Genomic DNA, 22,053 nt, shown 5'->3' with positions numbered 1-22,053 from the left:
CCCTTCGCCGTGACGTTAATTTAACATTTAAGTTAGCTAGCTTGATCCCGATCATAAAAATAATTGATTGTGCTGAATTGATTCTTTAGGTAAAACTGCTGTTATATTGTTACCATGTAAGTACGAGTTTATACTCTTGGTCTTGATGTAGCAGAAAGTGTTTTAGCAGGTAGCTGCCGTGCAATAACAGCATTATTAGCTAGCTAACCGGTTAACTTGGTAGTTGTAGTTTACAGTTAAATAAAGATGCAAAACGAGGTAGCTAAAATAATCTTGGACTTTGGTCCTTATATATATTTTCTCTCTGTTCTTTGTTGCAGCTTTTATTCTGTGTTATTTCACCACCGCGATGGCTTGTGTACAACAAGTTAAAACTTCACAGGTAGTGTTTTCTGTAGACTGATGAAGCTAACATGAATCCACTGTTTTGTGATGCTAGTTGGCTAGCTGGTATGCTACAAGGACAGCACAAAATGTTACATTTTAAGTCTCCCAATGCTGTGTCACGTTATCTAACTTCTTTTTTTTAAGTTAAAGGACTTCATTATTATTTTTTTTGTTATTAAGAGACGTGCAAATTGTACATGACACATGAATCAATTCGACAAACAAACAAACACCACTAATATAATCTGGGAGAAAGTGTTTGCAAATAACAACAACAACAACAACAATAATAATAACATACATATATATGTGCAAAAAATGTATATGATTGACCGTTTCATCATATGGAAATAAACACCAATAATATAACCTCTGGCTACTGTGGCAAGTGTTAATTCAAATTATTGTAATAATAATAATGACAGAGATAATAACAGTGAAATGTGTAAAAATAATTAAAAAAATATATATGTAAATGTATGTATAGTATTAATATGATTGGGTGTTTCGTCATGCGGTCCTTCTGTTAATCACAAAGATGTTCTGATATTATTTATCTGAAATGCCAGAGAGATAATATAACATCACAGGTCGTCAAAATGTGAAATTTGTCTTTTCAAGTAGTGCTGGAAACCTCCACTCTGTTTTTATGTTGTGAAATATGTCGTAGGCTCACACATTTCGATGCAGCTGTTGGCTGATTTGTAGTGTTTGTGTACACTGTGATGAGTAAGCAGGACTCAGTCTGTGATTAATTTGTTTCACGCATGCAGGACACTCAGCTGTTGCCTAATCAGGTTCTCACAGAGCAGCAGTCCCTGGTTGTTATAAAGAAGCTTCTGGCCATCGCAGTGTCTGGCATCACATACCTGCGGGGCCTTTTTCCAGAGAAAGCATTCGGGAGCAAATATGTTGAAGGTGTAAAATACTTATGGAAATGTTGTTGTCTTTATTTGTCTGCACATTGCTCTGGCTATCAAGATCTTTTTAATTTAAAAAAAATATTTACAAAGAAGATCTGTTTTTCTTCCCACAGACCAGAAAGTTATGATACTTAGAGAGGAGCGCAGCTGTCCCGGGGCCACTCAGATTGTTCAATGGTAAATAACAAAACACAGTCATCGATAAGGGTCACTACGAAAACTATATGTCTGTTGTCCAAAACATTTGAGGATATGTGTCAGAGATAACTGAATGCAAGTTTTTCAAATTCTTTCAGGATGCACGGATGCTTTGAGGCAATCCAGAAGAAGTTTGTAAGTAGTTTTTAATCATTCCACAAATTATAAAATGTTTTACGTACATCTAATTGTGTAATTACAAATGAGACAGCATAAATGCACATTAACCAGCAGAGTAAGTCATTCTTCACATTTTCCCTGTGTCTCAATATAGCTGACATAATCAAAGTTTTATGTTTTATTTTTCCCCGCCAGTTGCGGACCATCATTTTGTCTGTGAGTATTTTATTTATCTTCGACTTCTTATGTGTGGTCTTGCTGATTTTTTTTAAAAGTAACAAACACCGTCAGGGTGAGGAGCCTGAGTTTATACTAGGAGCCGTAACTTTACACACCTTTATAACAGATGCTGTGCAGCATTAAGTCTTTTCTGTAAGGCCTGGAAGATTTGTGCTGTTGATGCTTTTCTTTTTTTATTTCATTGTGCCCTTTTAAAGATCTACACTGATCCAGAGAACCCTCAGGTAATATGCAGTTTGTCTTCTTGCCATTAACAATGTTAAACCACTGCACAGATGACAAGCTGTTTATGTGATTATTGTGTATGTCATTATACAACACCTGCTTTGTCTTGTCCTTCAGAAAGTGACTGAGTATTACCAGTTTAAGATCCAGTACACATCAAAAGGGGCCCAGATGGACTTTGAAAGGTGGGATTTTCTACTTGACAGTGATGCAAAGTTCATAAGACAGTGAATAAATCTATGAATCATCTCTAAATTGGCTGAACATGTATGACATAATAGCTTATTGTTTGATATGCATGCATACCTGGCTTTGTGTCTCATAATGCTGCCAGTACCAAGAATATATTTTTGTAAATCTACCATCATATACATATACAAATCACTGCAATTTTCTGCCCAAAGATATCACATCTACCATCAATGACAAATTACTTTTAAAAAGATTAAAGTGAAGTATTTTGACAATTCAGTACATGGTGCTGATTGTAAATCAGGTCTTCATGTTCTTTGCATTTTATTTTATATCCACAAATTTTCTCATGTATTTTCTGTTTAGTCCTCTTGCCGCATTATCACTTAAAGAGTAGTTCAAGTCTCTTATCTTGAGCCCTTCTTTATATATCCTACCAGTTTCCATTATGGTTACCTGTTAAAGTGACTGAAAGAGCAGGTTCTTTTCTCATCCTGCCTCTTTTCTTCCTCAGCAGCGACAGCAACAACAACGTGTCGCAAATGTCATTTGGAAACACTAAGAAGGCCAGTGTCCTGTTAGTGAGGAAGCTCTACACTCTGATGCAGAATCTGGGTCCTCTGCCAGACACCGTGTGCCTCAACATGAAGCTGTCTTACTACGAAAACGGTAACACGCACAAGCTCACCGTTATCAGTGCTTCTTTGAGAGTGGCATGAATTGAGCAAAAGATTTTAAAGCTTTGCACATGTTAAGGTTTCCAGCAATCACATTTGTGTTTCCAGTGCCGTTTTGCAAAATACAGCTTTTTTGAATCACCTGAAATACATGCGAGCGTAAAAACGTGTGCAGTAAATATGAGTTTTCTAAAATGGATGTTTTTCCATTACTAGCTATATTATTATATTATATCATATTATATTTGCAATTTCAATTTGCGCAATTTGAAGGTTTATGGAAACCCCCTGCTCTCTGTTTTCCAGTCACTCCTGATAACTATCAGCCGCCAGGCTTCAGGGAGGCTGACGGCAACACTCTAGAGTTTGAGAGGGAGCCGGTCAAACTCACCATGGGTGAGGTGCTCACTCCCTTCCACAGCCTGAAGTTGGACATGGGCACAGAGAGCCACAGACTGGAGCAGGTGACTGAAAGGAAGCATGACACAGAAATAAACTGTTGAATCTCTGCAGTAGTGTTGCGATCAGGCATTGCAAAATCTCGTCTTTATTGGACAGCGTTTTGGCCTTTATCTCCTCACAAAGTTCACTGCAGTCAGCATGTGTGGGAGCTGATTTGTAATTGACAGCTATGATTGTTGCTTAATGTGTGCAGGTGGAGGAGACCGTTCATGTGACGCGGAAGTGGGTTGTGAACGTGGAGGAGGATAGCGCCCTGTCACAGGTCAGCACACAAACAACAGACCATTAATAATGACACAGAGAGGTTAAAGACGAGATCAGTCTGCATGATTTTTATACCTCCGCACCAGCTATAGCCGAGGTCAGAGGCACTGTGTTTTCAGTTTGTCGGTCCGTCCAGCACATTCTTGTGAATGCGATCAGCAACGCCTCAAAGAAATGTCTTTAATGTCTTTAATTTCTCTCAAACATTTACTTGGACTCAACGATGAACTGAGATTAGATTTTGGTGGTCAAAGGTCAAGTTCAGCGTGACCTCATCAGTCTCATTCTTGTTAACACGATACCTCATGAAATCCTTAAATTTGGCACAAATGTTTGAGTAGACACAACGATGAGCTGGTTAGATTTTGATGGTCAAAGGTCAACGTCACTGTGACCTTATCAGTTTCATACGTGTAAGCGAAATATCTCCAGAACATCTTTAGGGGATTCCTTAAAATTTGGCACAAACATTGGAATAGACTGAGCCAGTTTCAAAGGTCAAGGTCAGTGTGACCTTGCATCTGTCTAATTTTCGTGGATGGCCTTGAGGGAATTTCCATAAATTTGGCACAAACGTCCACTTGGACTCAAGAATGAACTGATTAGAATCTGGTGGTCAAAGGTCAAGGTCACAGTGACTACAACATAGTTTTGGCTATAACTCTAGAACCCTCAAGAACAACCATAAAACTGTTCTAATTGTATAAATCGTCTGTTATTTAATTTTTATCATGAATGTTATTTCTTTAAGTATGAGGTGAAATAATGTGAGAGTGTGAAAAGATTTAAACAGCTTGTTTACTGACGCATTCATCGGGAAATGCAAGGGAGGCCACATAGCAGCTGTGTGTGTCAGTGTGTGTGAGTCAGTGTGCGTGTTTGTTGTGGTTAGCACTGTGTGATCAAAACATGTTTTAATCTTTAGGCTCATGTGATTGAAGACGTGAGGAAGCCTGACAGTGAGGACATGGACTTGGACAACACGGGTAAATCCTCCCTCCATCTCACTGCACCTGTGTATGTTGTTACAATGTCTCCAAAATGCAGGAAATAAGTGCATGTGTTTATAGGAGATTAAAAGAAAATAAAGAACAAAAGGGGTTTCATACTGCAGGCGGGGCTCAACACTGAGTTTGAAAAGTGGTTTCCATGTGGTCAGCATCAAGCTGCTGAAACTGAAGTATATCTGCCATTTTAAGGCATCTTACATTTTGAATAATTTAGGTACAATGCAGTTAAACGTCTGCTTGATAATAAGAATGTGATAAAGAATGCTGAAAAGCGTTATTACAGAAACCAAACAAGTCTTTGTTTTATCTGATAACTGAGTTTGACTCTTAGGTGTTTTATCAGTTAGCGTGTCGACCCTGCAGCGTTTTCTGGTCCAGGTTCTCACTATACCAGCAATATGTAAACATCACTAAACAAACAAATTAGGGGTGTAACGGTACACAAAAGTCACGGTTCGGTTCATACCCCGTTTGAGGAGTCACGGTTCAGTGCGAGTTTGCTACAGCAGAGAAAAAAATACCCGGATCCACGTTTTTTCATTTATTTTGAACAAACAGTGGAAAAGGGTCAAACAAGGACAGACACTGTCCTCCTGCTGGAGACTGAGAGAACATTTTTTTGTCTGCTGGTAACTTTAACTAATGTCATTATAAAAATAAGGAACATTTCAAACACTTGTTGCACACTAAGAACTTTAAATCCTCATTCAGTAACATAACAGAATAATTCAGAGGGCTTGTAAAATGAATCTGGGTCAGAAGCTGTTGGCAGGTTGTTCTTGATTGTTTGTAGGTGCGTGATCCTTTTTCTTTGTCTGACATTGACATTCACACAAAGAAATAACTTGTGATGTTCAGAGCAGCTGTTTGTTTGAGATGAGGCAGTATTTTACGTCATTTAACCCCTTAACAGGCATTGTAACCGCACGGTAGACATTTTTTTCGCTAAAAACTTGTCAAAACCGGATTTAATTTTATACAAATGTTTATACACAATGCATATTAATGTTTTGATGATATTGTAATTCTAAAAATCATCATGTAAGCTGGAGGCCTCACTGAGGGTTGAATGCTGTTAAAATGAAATTCAGCTGAAGATTTACTTAACCGACAAAATAACATAAAAGAATAATGCAGACGACTTGTGATATTTTTCTTGAACTTCAGAGATCCAGATGAGCTGTCATGAGAAGATCGAGAGCTATGAGGAAGCTACAGAGGTACGTTAAAAACACTGACCTCAACACACTTAGAGCAAAAAATTATTTCAAGCTTCTGCTGCAGAAGGCAACATTTATACTTAAAAAACCCAAAAAAAGCTTCTAATCAGGAGGAGAAAACAGCAGGAGAAAAAGTGTAAAGTATAAAAGGAGAAAGCGGAGCACCAGTTTTTGTCTGTCGGCGTTTACTGGAGATTGATTGCTTCTCTACCAAAAGAGCATTTTGAAGGAAGTGTGAAACAATAAATTGCATTCAAGGGTTTGTTTGTGACAGCTGTCGGAAGCAGATTGCGAATGTGAGGAGAATCTTTTTATAGCGACTTAAACGATTGATGTGGAGACAAAGCGACACCAGGCCTCGCCCGTTATTTTAAAGGAAGGCTCTTAATGTGAAGGGTTTCCGTGTAAACACCAAGCAAAGGGCCACGTCGAGTGTACTTAATAGTCGGTGGTGTTACGGACCATCTGTCCCCTCTCAGATGGACACTCTGGTTAAGAAGACCTCCGACACTGAAGTGGGACTGAAGAGGACCAGGAGCGGGCGGGTCATCAGCTCCATTACGGTAAGTCAGCCAATCAGAGCTCTTCAAGAAACAGTTTGAAGTGAAGTTGCTCACCGGAAATTATTCACTAGAATCTTTGTAATAACTTCCACTAAGCAAAAAACATACATTTTTTAATTTAATTATTTTAAAGTCTTCACATGTGTTATATAAATTATAAGTCTGAACAGACCGGGATGAAAAGCGTAACTTGACTGGTTGGCGAAGGTAATTCTAGTCCTTCTCTGTGATTTGATCTCTGCGGTTTTCTTAATCAGTCGATCAGTGGAATTGATCTCTAAGTCAGAGAGCACAGATTAGCTACATAATACCCATCATGCTCCTTTGAGCATTTTTATTAGCTAGTGTTTTTACAGTTCAACATATTATGTTATTTTAACCATTTGTTACCTGAATCGACAATCAGTCAGTAAGCAACTTGGCAAAAAAATGTCAGTACAGACAGTAAGAAATAAGTGTAAAGTAACAAGAAAATTACTGTAAGAGGGTGATATGCTACAGAATTGTTAAATTAATATTTTAAATTAAAGGAAGAAATATTAATGTTAATATGACAATTTAATTTTTAGCACTTTTTTTTTCTAACTGTGTGTGTGTGTGTGTGTGTGTGTACAGGAGACAAACGTGACCGTGAACAACAAGCCAACAGCTATGAAGGACAAAATGGTGAGAAACTCATATTTACTGCGTTTATAAACTCTGATTTGATCCTTATTTGATTTATTAATTGTAGATTAATAATAAAGTGTTTCTCAGTCTACTTATTATTATCAATAATAGTTATAATTTAACAGCTGTAGTTTGTGCATCAGGTTGGTTCCCTAAACATGCAGCATTTGTATTTGTTCTCAAAATAATCATTTTAGATTTTGGCTGATAAAACAGCTGAGAGCATTTCAGCAGAGGATGTACAGCAGGCTGGATATTGAAATGGAAACTGCGTAGGAGCGCTGTTTGTTTCACAGATGAGTCAGCGCTGATGGCTTCGCTCTCTCAGAGTGGGATGTTGTCTGTCAGTAGACTTCTCACCAGCTGGGTGTGTTTCCTCTGCAGGTCTCTCGCTATGAAATCCTCAACAGTCAGGAAACGCTGTCCACCTCCGAGCCCAAGCAGAAACGCAAATTCAGCGAGCCCAAAGAACACTACTGACCTCAAAGCTCACCTCTGACAGCAGCACGGCCGATTTTTAAATTTCAGTTTTGATTAAGTTACAGAGCTGTTTTCTGAAGTTGTTTTTAGCATCCAGTTTGGGTTTGTGTCATAACAGTTTGTTTGAATGCAAATTTAAAATGTGAGCAGGTTACATATTTGAAGTTAGAATACTGATGAACAAACATTAACACAGTATTTCATTTGACTTTGTTTATTATTTGTTGTTTACAAAGAAAGATTTCATACTTGAATAAAATAGAAAATAATTCATCTGAAGTCGTCTGATGTCACAGTTTATGACTCGAGGTTGTAAAGTCAAATCAGCTTCACTCATGTTTTATCAAACTGCTTTTAGGGGCAACAGAAGTTAGTATTTGTCAGAAATCAAGTTATTTAAAACAAAAGAATTATCCTCTTTTTAACTTATTTGAGCTGATAAATGCTTGATGTATTTTAGGGATGATTATTAATTGATGGTCGATTAATCAATCGTTAAGAATTTAATCGAACATGTGAAATTTAATCGATTAATCGATAGGTTGTACAATGCTGTCAAAGTATATGCAAAATGTAACTGTGAGCTTTAACTGAAGATGAAATGCATTTTGAAATTAGCAAAGTTTTTATGTTCCCTTCAAATAATGATTGATTGTTGATTAAGGGAAGGGCTTACAATATGCAACCCGAGTTTTAACTAATATATTTTTCAATTATAAATGTTTGCAGGATTTGGTTTTATGGGTTTCCACCACCATGGAAAAACCTGGAAAAGTCATGGGATTAGTAAAAATTATTGAAAGTAAAAGAAAAGGCATGGGATTTTGTTGTGTGCAATGAAGTTACTGCAGTAATCTTCCATCCATAAGCGTCCACAAAATGCACCGCATGCGAGTGGCTACTTTGACACTTTTAAGAGTCCTCAAAGGCGCTTTGCATAGAGTAGCATATGTGAAAAAATAAAGGTATAATAAAGGTTTTCCCCCAAAGTCACTGTGTGACTGTACACGTGTAACCAGGGGTGTAGGTATAAAGAGAGCCGTGTGCAGAGACTCCAGTCACGCCATGAGGATGATATGATGTGTGCCAGGATTTTATGTGAGTCATTTTATTAGCTGTAAGTTGGCAGTGAGCAGGAACCTTGTATAAATGTACCGTGTGCAGAAGAGAGAACAGCTTAACTGCACACAGACTGCTCTGCTGCAGGAGAACTTGTACATCTTAACCCTCTGAAGCCTGGATCGACGTCACTTTACTGGTGCTGCGTTCAGATGCCTTTAACAATTATTTAAACCCTTGAAATTTGAGAAATATGGTTTGATTTCTTCCAGAAACATTGGGTTAAAAGGCAATCAGAAACTTGGCATTAAATGTCCTGAAACTTAGAGTGAGAATTCCTTCATTGTTAATATACAGGTGACCAGGTGGTTTAAACCACTAAAAACAATAAATAAAGATGTTTCGTGTTAAAAAATATCCCAAATTCTACACACTGGACCTTTAGAGATGGATGATCATAATGAGTTTTTACATATAACCATGTTGTTGTAAATAGTGCATCTTCTAAGTCTGCTTGAATTATCTGCCCACAGACACCATTGGAGATATGATAAACTCGCTGTATTCGGTTGTATTCACTGTTGATCCGACGTTCCTTGGGTGTCGATTAATTTGCAGGATGTGTGGAGAGGCTAAGCTGATTTGTCTGATTTTCACATCAAAACGAAATTTAAAAAAACACCGCCAAAATGAACAGGGCTTGACAAAAACAAAGTTTAAATCAATGCAGGAATAAATAAATGTATCAAACAATAAAGTTAAGGTTTAACCAAACACACAGCGGTTTAAGACATGTCCTTTTGGTGTCTTCACTGCTTGACTAATTTATCACACCTGTCTTTAATGAGAGGAGCCTGAGATGCAAGTCAAGTGAGGCATTCAAGTAATTCAAAGAAAAGGGAAATTATAAAGTCTTGCTAGGGTCCCCGCGGTCATGAAAAACCTGAACCTTGAATTTCATACTCATATTTTTCCAGGCCTGAAAAAGTCATGGACATCCTAAAAATCATTGAAAGTTTAGGAAAAATAAAGGAAATATGTAATAACTTACATTCACGTAACATAATGGTGAATTTATTTTTTGTAGCTGACGATGCAACAAACGTGTCTACGTGTAACTGCGCTTCGGTTGTTGTTGTTTGTTTGTTCATCATGAAAGTTTCTTTATTTTCTTCCCATTTTCCCCATTTTATTTTATCTCTTTTTTTTAAAAAAAGATTTTTTTGGGGGCCTTTTATTGCCTTTAATGGACAGGACAGTTTAAGCATGAAAGGGGGAGAGAGAGAGGGGGGGCAACATGCAGCAAAAGGTCGAGACCAGAATCGAACCTGCGGCCACAACAGTGAGGATACAGCATCTGTATATGGGGCGCTGCTCTATCCACTGAGCCACCAGGCGCCCCCTCTTTTGTCTTTAAGGGAGGGGCATATGACTTTAAATGGCTGTATTTTTTATTTTTATAAAATCAAACCATTTTCGTCAGGTTTCAGAGGTTTAGATGCTAAAAAGATGCCTGAATGCAGCACAAGAAAACTGATGTTGATCCAGGAGTTTAATGGTTTAAGATCAGTGATGATGATTTTTGACACACAGTCATGTTAATGTGATAGCCTCTGTTTCATTTTGCGGTGTGTACAGTATGTGCATGATTTAAGTTGGCCCTGTGGTCTGGTATAAGGTGAACTGATTGATAAGATGAAGCTCTGGAGGCCGTACAGTCGCATTCTCAATTTACTCGATTTGTAAAAAGGAAATAAAGTCGTCTCCTACAGTTTTAACTGTTTGAGCTTCCTGTCAGTGAAAACCTCTGGGACAGAAAATTCACCTGCCTCTTAAAAAAAACTAACCTCTGCCTTTAAGTCGACCCAGAAATGCCACCATTTGCATGTGAGGCGCCTTAAATGAAGCTGTTAAGTGAAAGTGGATTATATCTGTACACAGTGACCTTTGGGCCCAGATAAGGGCCCATCAGCAGCCTCCCGCCCGGTGAGCTGTGTGTTTTTAATCTCCTATTGTTTTTCCCAGAGAGAGGGACATTTGCTGATAGACTGCCTTAACCCACTGCGGATCAATACTGCAGGAAGCCTTTGTGATGCATATCCAAGCAGCCCCCACCTCTCTGTGTCTGCAGCAGGCCGGAGGGAGGGGGGAGAAACAGAGACTCCATCAAATCAAACCTCACTTCCTAACACGGGCATTGTCTCGGCCACTGCATTTATTTCACCGTCTGTGTGTTTTTTATGGTTATTTCTGATAACGGAGAAGCAGAATGGACGGGGAAATCCATGGTGGACAATACCCACACAGCGGCGCATTGACACGCTTTATGAGCTGTGAAATGAATCAGGGTTAGCTAACCTCACAGCTCGACTCCTTTGGCATTTTTCAGCACTTTTTATTATTTTGACAGCGGGGGGGTTCTCTGGGTATTGTTAAGTGATGAAATGCAATGAGGGTAAAGGCACCTTTGCAGGTTTAGTCATGTATTGCAGATAACAAGTATCTCTGCGATAGACATTACAGCAACACTGCATCACAGAAATGAAGCGATAAATAGAGCCCAAAAGGTAAAATGTATCCAATGACATGGAAAATAGAAAGAAACGCACACATACTGAGAGATCGTCTGGTCAGACACCCCGAGGAAAGTCACCCTCAGAAATCAAAGTTGAAGACTATTGGGCGCCCAGTAGCTCAGGTGGTACAGAGGCTACCCAGCCAGCAGGGAACGTTCCCATAACATTGGCTAACGTTACCCACAAGTTGCAGTGATAACAAAAACAGCATTTTAATCTAATGTTCAAATAACATTTTAAGGCTGTTTATCATTTCAGATAATGTTTCTATAAGGTTAAATGCTGGCAAAGACTAAACGTTTTAACTGCAACTTTCTGAGGATGTTTTGGTGATGTTGAGAGGTGACAGATTGTTCTTTTTATAAAACGTTCCCACAATGTTACATGAGAACAAAAGGAGAACGTTTTCAAAGCAACATTCAGAAAATGTTATTTAGGACTGAGATTACATGATGTTTATAGAGATTGTTACTCTAACTTTAAGAAGAACATTCTGGGAACATAAAGAAAACTTGCCACTGAAAATGTTTCTAAAACATTCAGTGGTTGCATTGTACCATTCTCAGAACGTTTTCAGAACCAAAAAATTGCCAGACGGGTACATCCTCACTGCAGCGGCTGCATGTCAGCCCCTCTCTCGCCCCCTTTCACACTTAAACTGACTCTCACATAAAGACAAAAAGCCACAAACACTTAAATATGGATCGCTGTCAATCATGTTAGCTGATAATGATTAAAAAAAACACAAGAGCATGTTTTAACCACTGTTCCCAAAAATCTAACGACGGAGGGGGGAAAGGAATCTAAATTGCAATTTTATTTCGCCTCCACCCTCAATCCTTCACTCGGATCCTGGGACTCTACATCATTTCTGTACACACACGTCTCCCAGAAATGAATTCTGAAATTAAATTCAGGGACACACGTCCAGCGGCCAGTGTTAACAGATCAATCAGCTGGCCAAACAGCAGGAGGGGCCCACTGGACGCCCCTGCAGACCAATCACAGATCTGGGTTCGGCCTGTCTGAGTCGATAGCTCCGGTCCGGGGCCGCCTGGGTACGGTCAAGGCAAGACACACTGACAGACTGATGGACAGACAGCCGCAGTCCATCCCAGGGCTCCATATAGATTAAAGCCAGCTTGTGTGAGCCTATAGTCGCGCTGCGGTGATTGTGCCTGCAGGGCCTATAGGCCCCAAGGGGGGGCTGGGCTTTACAGCAGGAGGGGGAGGAGCGAGGGATGGAGTGGACATCCAGCCCAGGGACCGTGACCCCTTTGACCTTGCCAGAAGGGCAGCAAATGTTTCCGAGCTGATTAGCGCTTCCCCAGCAGAGAACCCCGCTCACTGTTAACCCTTTGGAATCAGACCGAGGGCAGAGGCGTTGGAGGAAATCCAGAAAATATGTCATTCAAATATTTTCTGAACAAAAAAAAAAGATTTCAGTGAATTCAGTTATTATAAGTGCAGAGGACAACTAAACATTCTTATACTGTCTTTTATAAAACAGCAACACTAAATATGTAAGTTCTGTATTTAACTTCTGATTTTTCCTTTTTATTCAATTTAATGCTTGTGCTTTACTGCGGTTCAGGGTGAAATATTATGCATTTTATTATTAAAAATAACAAATATTTACAATGTTGCTATTTCAGAATATGAAACATGCAAAAATATTTAGCAGGGGGTGTACTATCAGCACATTAAACATGATGTATAGCCAATAATACAATATACAGTTAAGGCTTTTTTTAACCACTTAACCACTTTAACCACACTTAACCACCACTTTTTCTTTAACCACTTTTAACCACCACTCAACAACAAGTCAATTCAGAGTGCTGAAAGACAGACATTAAAACAAGATATAAAAGAAGCATAAAGTGGAAGAAAAAGACATACTTAGGATGCCAGAAAGATTTAGATAAAAAAAAGAAGAGAAAAATAAGATACCTTTGACATGAGAATAAAAATACATTGCAGTGCAAAGTACAATCTTTAAAAAGTCTTAAAGGCTTTGATTCATTTATCTAAAAATAAGCCCTTATTTAGTATTTCAATGTCTTAAATCAATCAAAGCATTTGATGCATTGCAAAATGGCAAAACACAAAATCTGGCAAAATTATCCCTGAACCAAAGTAACTGATACCGGTTAATGTTGTCTTTTCTTCAGTTAGTTATTGTGAAACTGGTCTTATTAAAACGTCTGTAAAAGTCCTAAATCTAACTCCCCTTGAGCTGTAGAAACCCTGAAAATATGAATGAAATGGTTTCAAATTTAACTCTTTAAAACCTGAGCATATTGGACTGATGTCTTTGGAAAAATGGTAAAGATGGGGTAAAGGCAGTGAAAAATTAACAGGACATGGCCCAAAAATGAGCAATTTAGTTAAAATTTACTGCAAAAAAAAAAGAAAAAAAAGGAAAATCACCTGTTAGTTAAAATTTACTGCAAAAAAAAAAAAAGGAAAATCACCTGAAAACACACAAAAGTGAAAAAAGCAAACATGAAAATGGCCCAGAAAAGATGCCAATAAAAGTATTTTTTAAAAATATGTTTGTTTGTTTTTCTGTAACAAATTTGAAATTATAAATTATTATTATTTCGTTTTGGGGATATTTTCCCTTTTTTGGGATAATTTTCAAATAATCCTCCCCTCTTTTCAAAACTAATTTCTAGGTAATTTTCTTGGATTTCAGGACATTTCTAGGATTTTTGAATGTTTCAAGGATTTTAGGAAATTTCAAGGATTTTTAGGACATCATTAGTATTTTACACAGCTTCCTAATGTTTTTAAGATTTTAGGACACTTCCAAGACATTTTTAGGACTTCAGGGTTTCTAAGATTTAGGCAGCCCTCAAGGATTTTAGTACATTTTCTCGTCACCTTTTACTACTTTCTTGCAGTTTATGGGATATGTCTTCCGCAGTTGGTCGTTGCCTTTTTTCCCCATGTTTTTGGAAGAAATCAAACCGATTCGTGAAAGGCGTATAAACGCAGCACAAGAAAACTGATGTCAATCCAGGTTTCATGGAGTCAAATAAAAGGCAACAAGCAAAGTTTGAACTTAGATCCAAAACAGTTAAAGTCTGAGCAGCTCATCTGTATTTTAGAGGTATGTATATTATTCAATTTTAAAAAAAAAGAACTTACTACTATATACTGTTTGTACTGCCGTCAGAGCATGCTTATAGAGACCAGAAACAGTACTGTAACTGCAGTGGGTAAGGTATGGCAAAGCACCACAAGGGGGTGATAAGCAGCCACGGATTGAGCTGCAGGAATGAGGCCTTCACAGATCGCTCCTGCTGCTAAGTGTCATGACAGAAAAGCATCCTCTCTCATGCACGCCTTAATCAGCTCGTACAGTTGGCCTCCACACTGTACACAATTTAAAAAGCATGCGATCCTCCTAAACAGCCAACACGAGCCTATTCAACTTGTCTTTTGAGAGACACTGCAGCGGAGTCAACAGTATTGATCCGAGTGAGGAATGATAAAAGGAGGGGAGAGCAGGTGGTGTCGGCCCAGCAGATTCAGGGATTTAGTCGCTCACCGGGTCTGTATGGTCAGCGCTGGCGAGCGGCGAGGGGACCGACACCTACTCGAAACAGATGCTCAAAGCAATGGGATGTGCCCCCATTGTGATCAGAGTGGACAGCTGAATTGTTTACCACCAAAGGGCCCTTTTCTTCAGCAGCAGGCACAATGGGGCCCCCACCACACGGACACACTGAGGATTTCTGCAGGGGAGGGTGGGTGGGGTGAGTGCATCGAGGGTTAGGGGGTTTATAGGGTGAGCCTCTGTCCGTACCCCCTTTTTTCTTTCTCTGTGCTCAGATGGACCTCTCTGCGCCCCCCCAGCTCCTCCACAAAGCCCCCCTAAAGCTACCGGAGGGCAGGGGTTTAAATGTCACGCTTGGCCATCAGAGCGCCCAGCCCCCGGCTCGTGTCTCCTGGGGGAAGCACGCCAAGAGACAGGGAGAGGGAGAGAGGAGAGCCAAGGGGAGGGAGACACTTGCCCTCGCCCCATTGTCCATTACGATCGGCATGAGCTGCTAACTGACTCCAAATCAAGTGTATCCTCTCGCCACGCGCCCTCGCCTTGTCCTGCTCTTGCTCAAACACAAAGGCCCTCTGTGTTTTTATTTTTTCGACCATCCATAGGTGAATAGTAGCTTTGGTCATGGTTTGTTTGACGGAGCAGCTTAAAGGAGGCTGCAGAGTCCAAATTCAGCTGGCCATCGGGCTGAATGATCAACACAGTTTGTCATCCTGAGACGCTCCAGATCGGTAGTTTCTAGGACTTAAGGATGTTTCAAGGTCTTCAGGATGTTTCTAGGATTTTAGGACTTTAGGACTTTAGGATGTCTCTAGGACCTGAGCAGGTTTCTAGGATTTTAGGACCTTTGTAGGACTTAAGGATGCTTCTAGGACTTAAGGGTGTTTCTAGGATTTTAGGAGCCTTTTTTAGGACTTTAGGATGTCTCTCGGATTTTAGCTTGTTTCTAGGATTTTAGGACGTTTGAAGGACTAGAGGACATTTCTAGGACTTTTTGGACGTTTGTTGGATTCTAGGACGTTCTAACATTTCTAAGATTAAGTGGTTTTTATAATGTTTCTAAGATTTTAAGGCTGTGTCAAGGACTTTAGGGTGTTTTTTGGGGCTTTAGGAAATGACTAACACTTGAGGACATTTCTGCAACTTTAGGATGTTTCTTAGGACTTTAGGATGTTTCTTAGGACTTTAGGATGTTTCTTGGACTTCACAACATTTGTAAGACTTTATGATGTTTCTAAGATTTGAGGACATGACTAGGAATTGAGGACAATGCTAGGATATGAGACCTTCTCTAGGATTCTAGGACATTTTTAGAACATTTATAGGGCTTTAGGACATTTCTAGGATTTTGGGACATTTCTAGGATTTTAGTACATTTCTAGGATTTTTGGATGTATCTAGGATATCAAGACTTTTTTTAGGATTTCAGGACGTGTCTAGGATTTCAGGACATTTCTAGGACACAACCATCTATAGGTGCATAGCAGCTTTGGTCTTGGTTTGTTTGACAGAGCAGCTTAAAGGAGGCTGCAGAGTCCAAATTCAGCCTGCCACCGTGCTGAATGATCAACACAGTTTGTCATCCTGAGACGCTCCAGATCCGTCCACATTGCACTCCGGTGAGCTCTTACATGACAAAAATCAATGCTAACTTTTTGCGTTCAGTCACATAAGAGGGACTTGGACACGTTAAAGCGGGTAGAAGGGGGAGAAAGAGGGAGGAAGGGAGGGAGGGTGACAGAGTGTCAAACTGAAATACAAGTACAGGACGAAATATACGAGCTGCCGGCCAACTTTATCCCAGCCCAAGGTCCTGGCCCATACTTAACCAACCCACAAGACTGAGTGTTTTATGTATCTATTTGTTCTAAATAGTGGCACACTTGACCTTGAGTCAAGATGTGTGTGTGTGCAGCGCGGCCCGGGAATCATCCCTCCTGTCAGGGACGGGAGGGAGTGACCTTGAACCGCCAAGGCGCAGGCGTAGCTGAGTGCACAAACTCATTTAACTCCTGGGTTTGTTATCGACATGCTGTAATCGTTAACATTATGGATGATGAATAACTACTGACTGCCGTATACCTGCGCAATACGTCGCCGTGCCACGCACACTCGGTCCAGCTCGGGGCCGACAGTGGCAGACGTGATGGTCAGGTGACTGGAGGGCCACATCACTTAGACTTGTTTTTCCACCCAATCATAGCGACAACTCATCAAGAGTGCCAGCAAAGCACACCGAGGTGCTTAAGGACATAGATCACTTCAGTGCTTTACACTTTTTTTTTAAGCGCATACACCTCGATGTGTTCTCAGGAACACTTAACCTCCAGCATCAGCTGTTCAGGCATCTGCAGGGGAGGCTTTTTTTCCCGTATTGATCGTTGTAAATGGCTGAATTTACTGTAGTTTCTGAAAAACACAGAAAATGGACAAAGAAATGATTATGGTCGACACTGCCAGAGCTGCAGGCATGAATTTTAAAATTTTAGGCTTTTAACACTAAAGCAAGTGAATTAGTGGTTTAAGTATTCATGAAGTAATTTGTGAGAAGGGCAGGATGAGCGCTCAAATGCGGCTATAGTTTTATTAGTGCAATGAGGGCCAGTTATTTAAGTTATTTGATCAGTTTTCCTTTATTTGTTTGTGTCTCTCTGAGTGATGATGAGAACATAACAACCCTTTTTCCTACACTTTAAAATCTAACAAGTTCATTTTACTTAAAAAAATCTAGCAAACCAACTGTCTTAATTACTGTTGGCCTCTATGTTTATCTAATTGTTACATTTGCTTAAAATTTAGTTAGATTTACTTAATTCTGTGAAGTTGTTTCAACTTAAAAATGACAATTGAAATTAACTTGTTGTTCTTAAGTGTTAGCAACTTCAGTAAACCAAGTTAGTCTGACTTAACTTGACCATCACAAAGAGGATTTTCCCAATAATAAAGTTTGGCGATCTGTGAATCCTGTTTTGTTTACATATTTTAAAAAATTACAAATATCACTGACTAGTGACTAGTTTGCAACAAAATACAGATATACAGCACAGTTAAGTCAGTTTTGTGCAGTTGCTATACTGATTTCATTAAACTTGTCACTTTTAAATTGCAACAACTTCGCAAAATTAAGTAAATTTAACTAAATTTTAAGCAAACATAACAATTAGATAAAGTTGGCAACCAACAGTAATTAAGGCAGTTGGTTTGCTAGATTTTTTTTTTAAAGTAAAATTAACTTTAACTCAGATTTTACAGTGTAGGAATCAAAGAGTAACGAAAGGGCTCCAATCAGTCAAAACCAGTAAAGTCAGCCGTTTTACTAGCCTGCAAAACACTCACACCGCAGCAGCATCAGCGCGAGTTTTGAGCTGTAATTCTGCAGCAATAAGCAGCCGTTTGTGTGTGACTGTTGATGATGGAGCTCTTAAATGGATTTTTTGAACATACTGGTTTCAGGGAGGTTGGCGGGCTGTTCATTGTGCTTTACATTCTTTATATTTTCCTATTTTTTGTCCTTTTCCAGTCTCATGCCTGAATAATTTAACCAGTTAATTAATACGTTGATTTTTGTGTGCCCCTTCTGCTGACTTAACGTCAAGCAAAACTCCAAATACAAGTCATGTTTGTGTCTTCATATTCCAGCTCTGAGAGCTCATAGGAATAAAAATGAATAATAATAATATGTATTTAGGTATTCCAGACAAGGAACGGGCATTGTTGTTCAATTTTCACTTTAGTGTCTTTAACCCTAATCACTAAAGGGCCAGGACAAATAATCAATAATGCAATATGTCATGATGGTATCGATACGTGCATGGGTGTCACTAAATGTTCTCTTGTGATATTAAGTCAGAGGTCTTTTTTCCTTGTTTCCTGCAGACAGATGAACCTTAAACCCTTAGACACTTTTTGTTTTTGTTATTTTAGACAAAACCACCTAATAGCTTCAGATCTTAAAAATTCTCTCCAGACATGTAAAAGTACTCGCCTTCAAATAATGACTTTTCTTGTTCTCAACTTGTTTTGGGATGTTTTTAGGATTTCAGGACATTTCATGGATTTCAGGAAGTTTCTAGGATATTAGGGGCTTCACTACAATGTCAAGTTCTAAAATCCTAGAACATTTTAGGACGTTTCTAGGATTTAAGGACATTTCTTTAAAACATTTCAAGGATTTTTGGACATCTCTAGGATTTTAAGACATTTCTTAGATTTTGGCAAGTTTATAGTGTTTTAGGACATTTCTCAGATTTTAGGAAATTTCTCAGGTTTTGGAACATTTCTAGGATTTTGGGGAAATGATGGGATTTCAGTACGTTCCTCGAAGACATTTTTCGTATTTTAGGACATTAGGGACCTCTGTCGAGGGGTGTCGGGGATCCTCCACTTTTTTTTGTATACTAAAAGTACAAAAACAATTCCCAATATGAATCACTTATTTTTTATTATGAATTACAAAATTTTTGGTGGGGCCACTCAGCACCCTATCAGATTTGGCCCGCAGGCCGTAAGTTAAGTATCACTGGAGTAGAGTATATATATATATTTTATAATCAGCTTGATCAAAATTAAATGAGACAAGTACTACATGCTGTTATATTATAGGCAAATAAATAACACAGAGCTGAAAACCAGAAAACAAGCATTTTTCAGACATACAGTGAAATACTGAACACAAAACCAGGTCACTGGCGTCTGGCAGCCTTTCACAAGTTGCCCAGAAGTTTGCAGCAGCGCCGTTGAATGTACATTTCATATACAGTAACTCAGAGTTTCCACACCAGGTCTTCGGTTTGACCACATACACAGTGTGCCGCAGGGCGATAAGAAAGTTTGGTAGATTTTCCTTTTTCTCTGACGGCCTTGGGAGTTTGACTTTTGCCCTGCCAGTGTTTTCCTCCTCTCCAGGCTTTGAGGGCTTTTCATCTCGCCAAGGTGCAAGGGCAGCCACTTCTCTCCTCTCGCAGCCCCTTCCTCCCATCCAGCGTGCACATACACATGTGGATTTCCATTTCAGCTATAGTGTGAGATTAGCAGCTCTACCACCCCAAGGCTGGCTTAAGACAGGAGGGCAGACATCTAGCAGTGTTGGTGGGATGCATGCGGGGGAGAAGATCCCCCTAGACTTGTTTGAGGCCGCTGTGGATTCTATGGATGAATCCTCAAAACACACATGTGGTTGTTTAGGATGAGCCGTGTTGTGAAGTGTCAGTTTGTTGTCAACTTGATGGCCTCACATACAGCTCGCTCTGCACGGGAAAAGACATATTTAAAGTGGCCTGCTGTTCTCACAGATTTTAGTCGGAGAAGCCATTTTCACCTCATTAAATACGATGTTCATTTTGAATTTTAATCACACGGTTTGGGAATTGATCAGCAAAATTTAGGCGGCATTGCGACATCTCTTTGCTTCGAGTCAGGATTGATAAAGTCTGCACATCTTGAATAAAGCAAAGTCTTTTCCCCTTTATTTTTTATTTTAAGGAAAGATTTGTAATGGTGATATATATATTCAATTGAAAATAGAGACCAAAACTAAAAACTAAAGCCAAAGCTCTATGCAGAGTTCAGCTGGCATCTACCCATTTTCCACAAAAATTAGCACATGCACACAGGTTTTTTTAAACACGTGGAAACCCTTTAAAATAGGCAATAAACTTATTTCTCATTGCCAGTAGACGAGAGCTGTGTACACGACTCTGCAGCAGACGAGCATGCCTTTCAAGTTTTTTTTGTTTTGTTTTTTTTAGTGCCGTGTCACATTCGACATCATGGATGAGACAGAAAATAGGTTAGTAAACATTAAAAAGCAGCATGGAGGCCAGTGAAAATGTTACTTTGTTTTTTTTATAAATCTGTTACTGTTTCAGTCTCTCTCTTCAAACTTGATGCAGACTAATTTGGATGGATGTTTGAGCACTGCTTGGGTAGAGACGGATGATATTTTGTGTTGGTGAGCCATTGCATCACACTGGTCAAGGGGCTAAAATTAGCATTTTCAGCCAGGTGTCATATATCCATCACTGGAGCTGGAGCTGATAAATGGACCTGTAAAATAAATAACCTGTAACTACTGCAGAGTCAGTTGACCAGGGTGTGAATGCACATTTTTTTTCACACTAATGGCAGATGTTAATGGGTGTTGGTGGATTTTTTGTGGATTGAAAAAGGGGCTTTACATGGAGGCCTACATAAGTCAAACCACATTTGTCGGACATCCGGCCGTTTGACCACAAACCTCCAACAAGCCCATCAGACAGATCAGGCATCCTGTGGCTGCAGCGTCCGTTACAACTGACCCGTAACATGTGGCCCAACTACAACTAAATTGTGGCTGAATTATTGATACAGTGGCGTCGGCCGCTTTGCAAGTGGGGGCATGAAAGGGAGCCAACATGGGAATGGTCTGCTAATTTTATATGGGAGCCTCAGGGCACATTCCTCCCAGTGAAGACCAAACATATTGACATATGTGTGTAGGGGGAGAGACTGTATATGATATCAGCCTGCTGCTGAAGATGGAGAGAAATGGACAATGTGGCTCTTAGTTTTCGTGATTTGTGTCTCTTATTTTTCTGAAGATGTGGCTTTACAGCAGGGATACTCAACTGGCTTTGGTTTTCTAAAAGTGACAGAAGCAGCATACATGTTTCTAGGATTTAAGGATCTTTATAGGATTAACGGGTGTTTTGGGACATTTCTAGTATTTTAGAACATTTCTAAATTTAATGTTGTTTCCAGGAGTATAGGATATTTCTAGAATTTCAAGATGTTTCTTCGATTTAAGGACGTTTCTTGGATTGTAGGACGTATCTAGGCTCTTAGGACATATCTTGAATTTTAGGACATTTCTGGGAAGAAAGGACATTTCTAGAAGCTTAGGACGTTTCTCAGATTTAAGGAGCATTTCTAGGATTTAAGGACTTTTCTAGGATTTTAGGACGTTTCTCAGATTTAAAGGACATTTCTAGGATTTAAGGACATTTCTCGTGTTTTATGATGTTTGTAGGGTTTCAGGGTATTTTTTTGGATTTGGGACATTACTCGGATTTTAGGACATTTCTAGGATTTCAGGAAATTTCTACAATTTTAGGACGTTTAAGGACGTTTCTGGAATTTTAAAACATTCGTAGGATTTTAGGGCTTTAGGGTGCTCACTAGGACTTCTGTCTGGGGGTGCACAGAATCTCCGTTGGCACTTTATTTTGATAAAAAGCTCTTTTTTG

At 39.3% G+C, this 22,053-nt stretch overlaps 1 protein-coding gene across 1 annotated transcript; it reads left to right on the top strand.

Annotated features, from left to right (window-relative positions):
• The first annotated feature begins 323 nt into the window (after positions 1–323).
• Positions 324–7,655, top strand: hormad1 (HORMA domain containing 1). The gene is made up of 15 exons (XM_042489802.1): positions 324–382; positions 1,161–1,305; positions 1,424–1,487; positions 1,607–1,643; positions 1,824–1,844; positions 2,066–2,092; positions 2,211–2,278; positions 2,800–2,954; positions 3,269–3,426; positions 3,618–3,686; positions 4,614–4,674; positions 5,866–5,918; positions 6,398–6,481; positions 7,097–7,147; positions 7,535–7,655. The coding sequence occupies exons 1-15, from the start codon at positions 350–352 to the stop codon at positions 7,628–7,630; spliced, it is 1,122 nt and encodes a 373-aa protein (XP_042345736.1). The 5' UTR covers positions 324–349; the 3' UTR covers positions 7,631–7,655.
• The last annotated feature ends 14,398 nt before the right edge of the window (positions 7,656–22,053 follow it).

This window comes from Plectropomus leopardus, chromosome 7, assembly GCF_008729295.1.
Source record: "Plectropomus leopardus isolate mb chromosome 7, YSFRI_Pleo_2.0, whole genome shotgun sequence".
In the NCBI taxonomy this organism is placed as follows: domain Eukaryota; kingdom Metazoa; phylum Chordata; class Actinopteri; order Perciformes; family Serranidae; genus Plectropomus; species Plectropomus leopardus.
Note: the sequence above shows the minus strand (reverse complement) of the source record. Positions and strands in the feature narration are given on the sequence as shown.

Bases quoted from the DNA above. Each gene is read 5' to 3' on its own strand.
- hormad1 (XM_042489802.1), top strand. From the start codon at position 350: ATGGCTTGTGTACAACAAGTTAAAACTTCACAG. The intron at 2,955-3,268 runs GTAACACGCACA...TCTGTTTTCCAG, and splicing joins GCTGTCTTACTACGAAAACG to TCACTCCTGATAACTATCAG. The intron at 4,675-5,865 runs GTAAATCCTCCC...CTTGAACTTCAG, and splicing joins CATGGACTTGGACAACACGG to AGATCCAGATGAGCTGTCAT.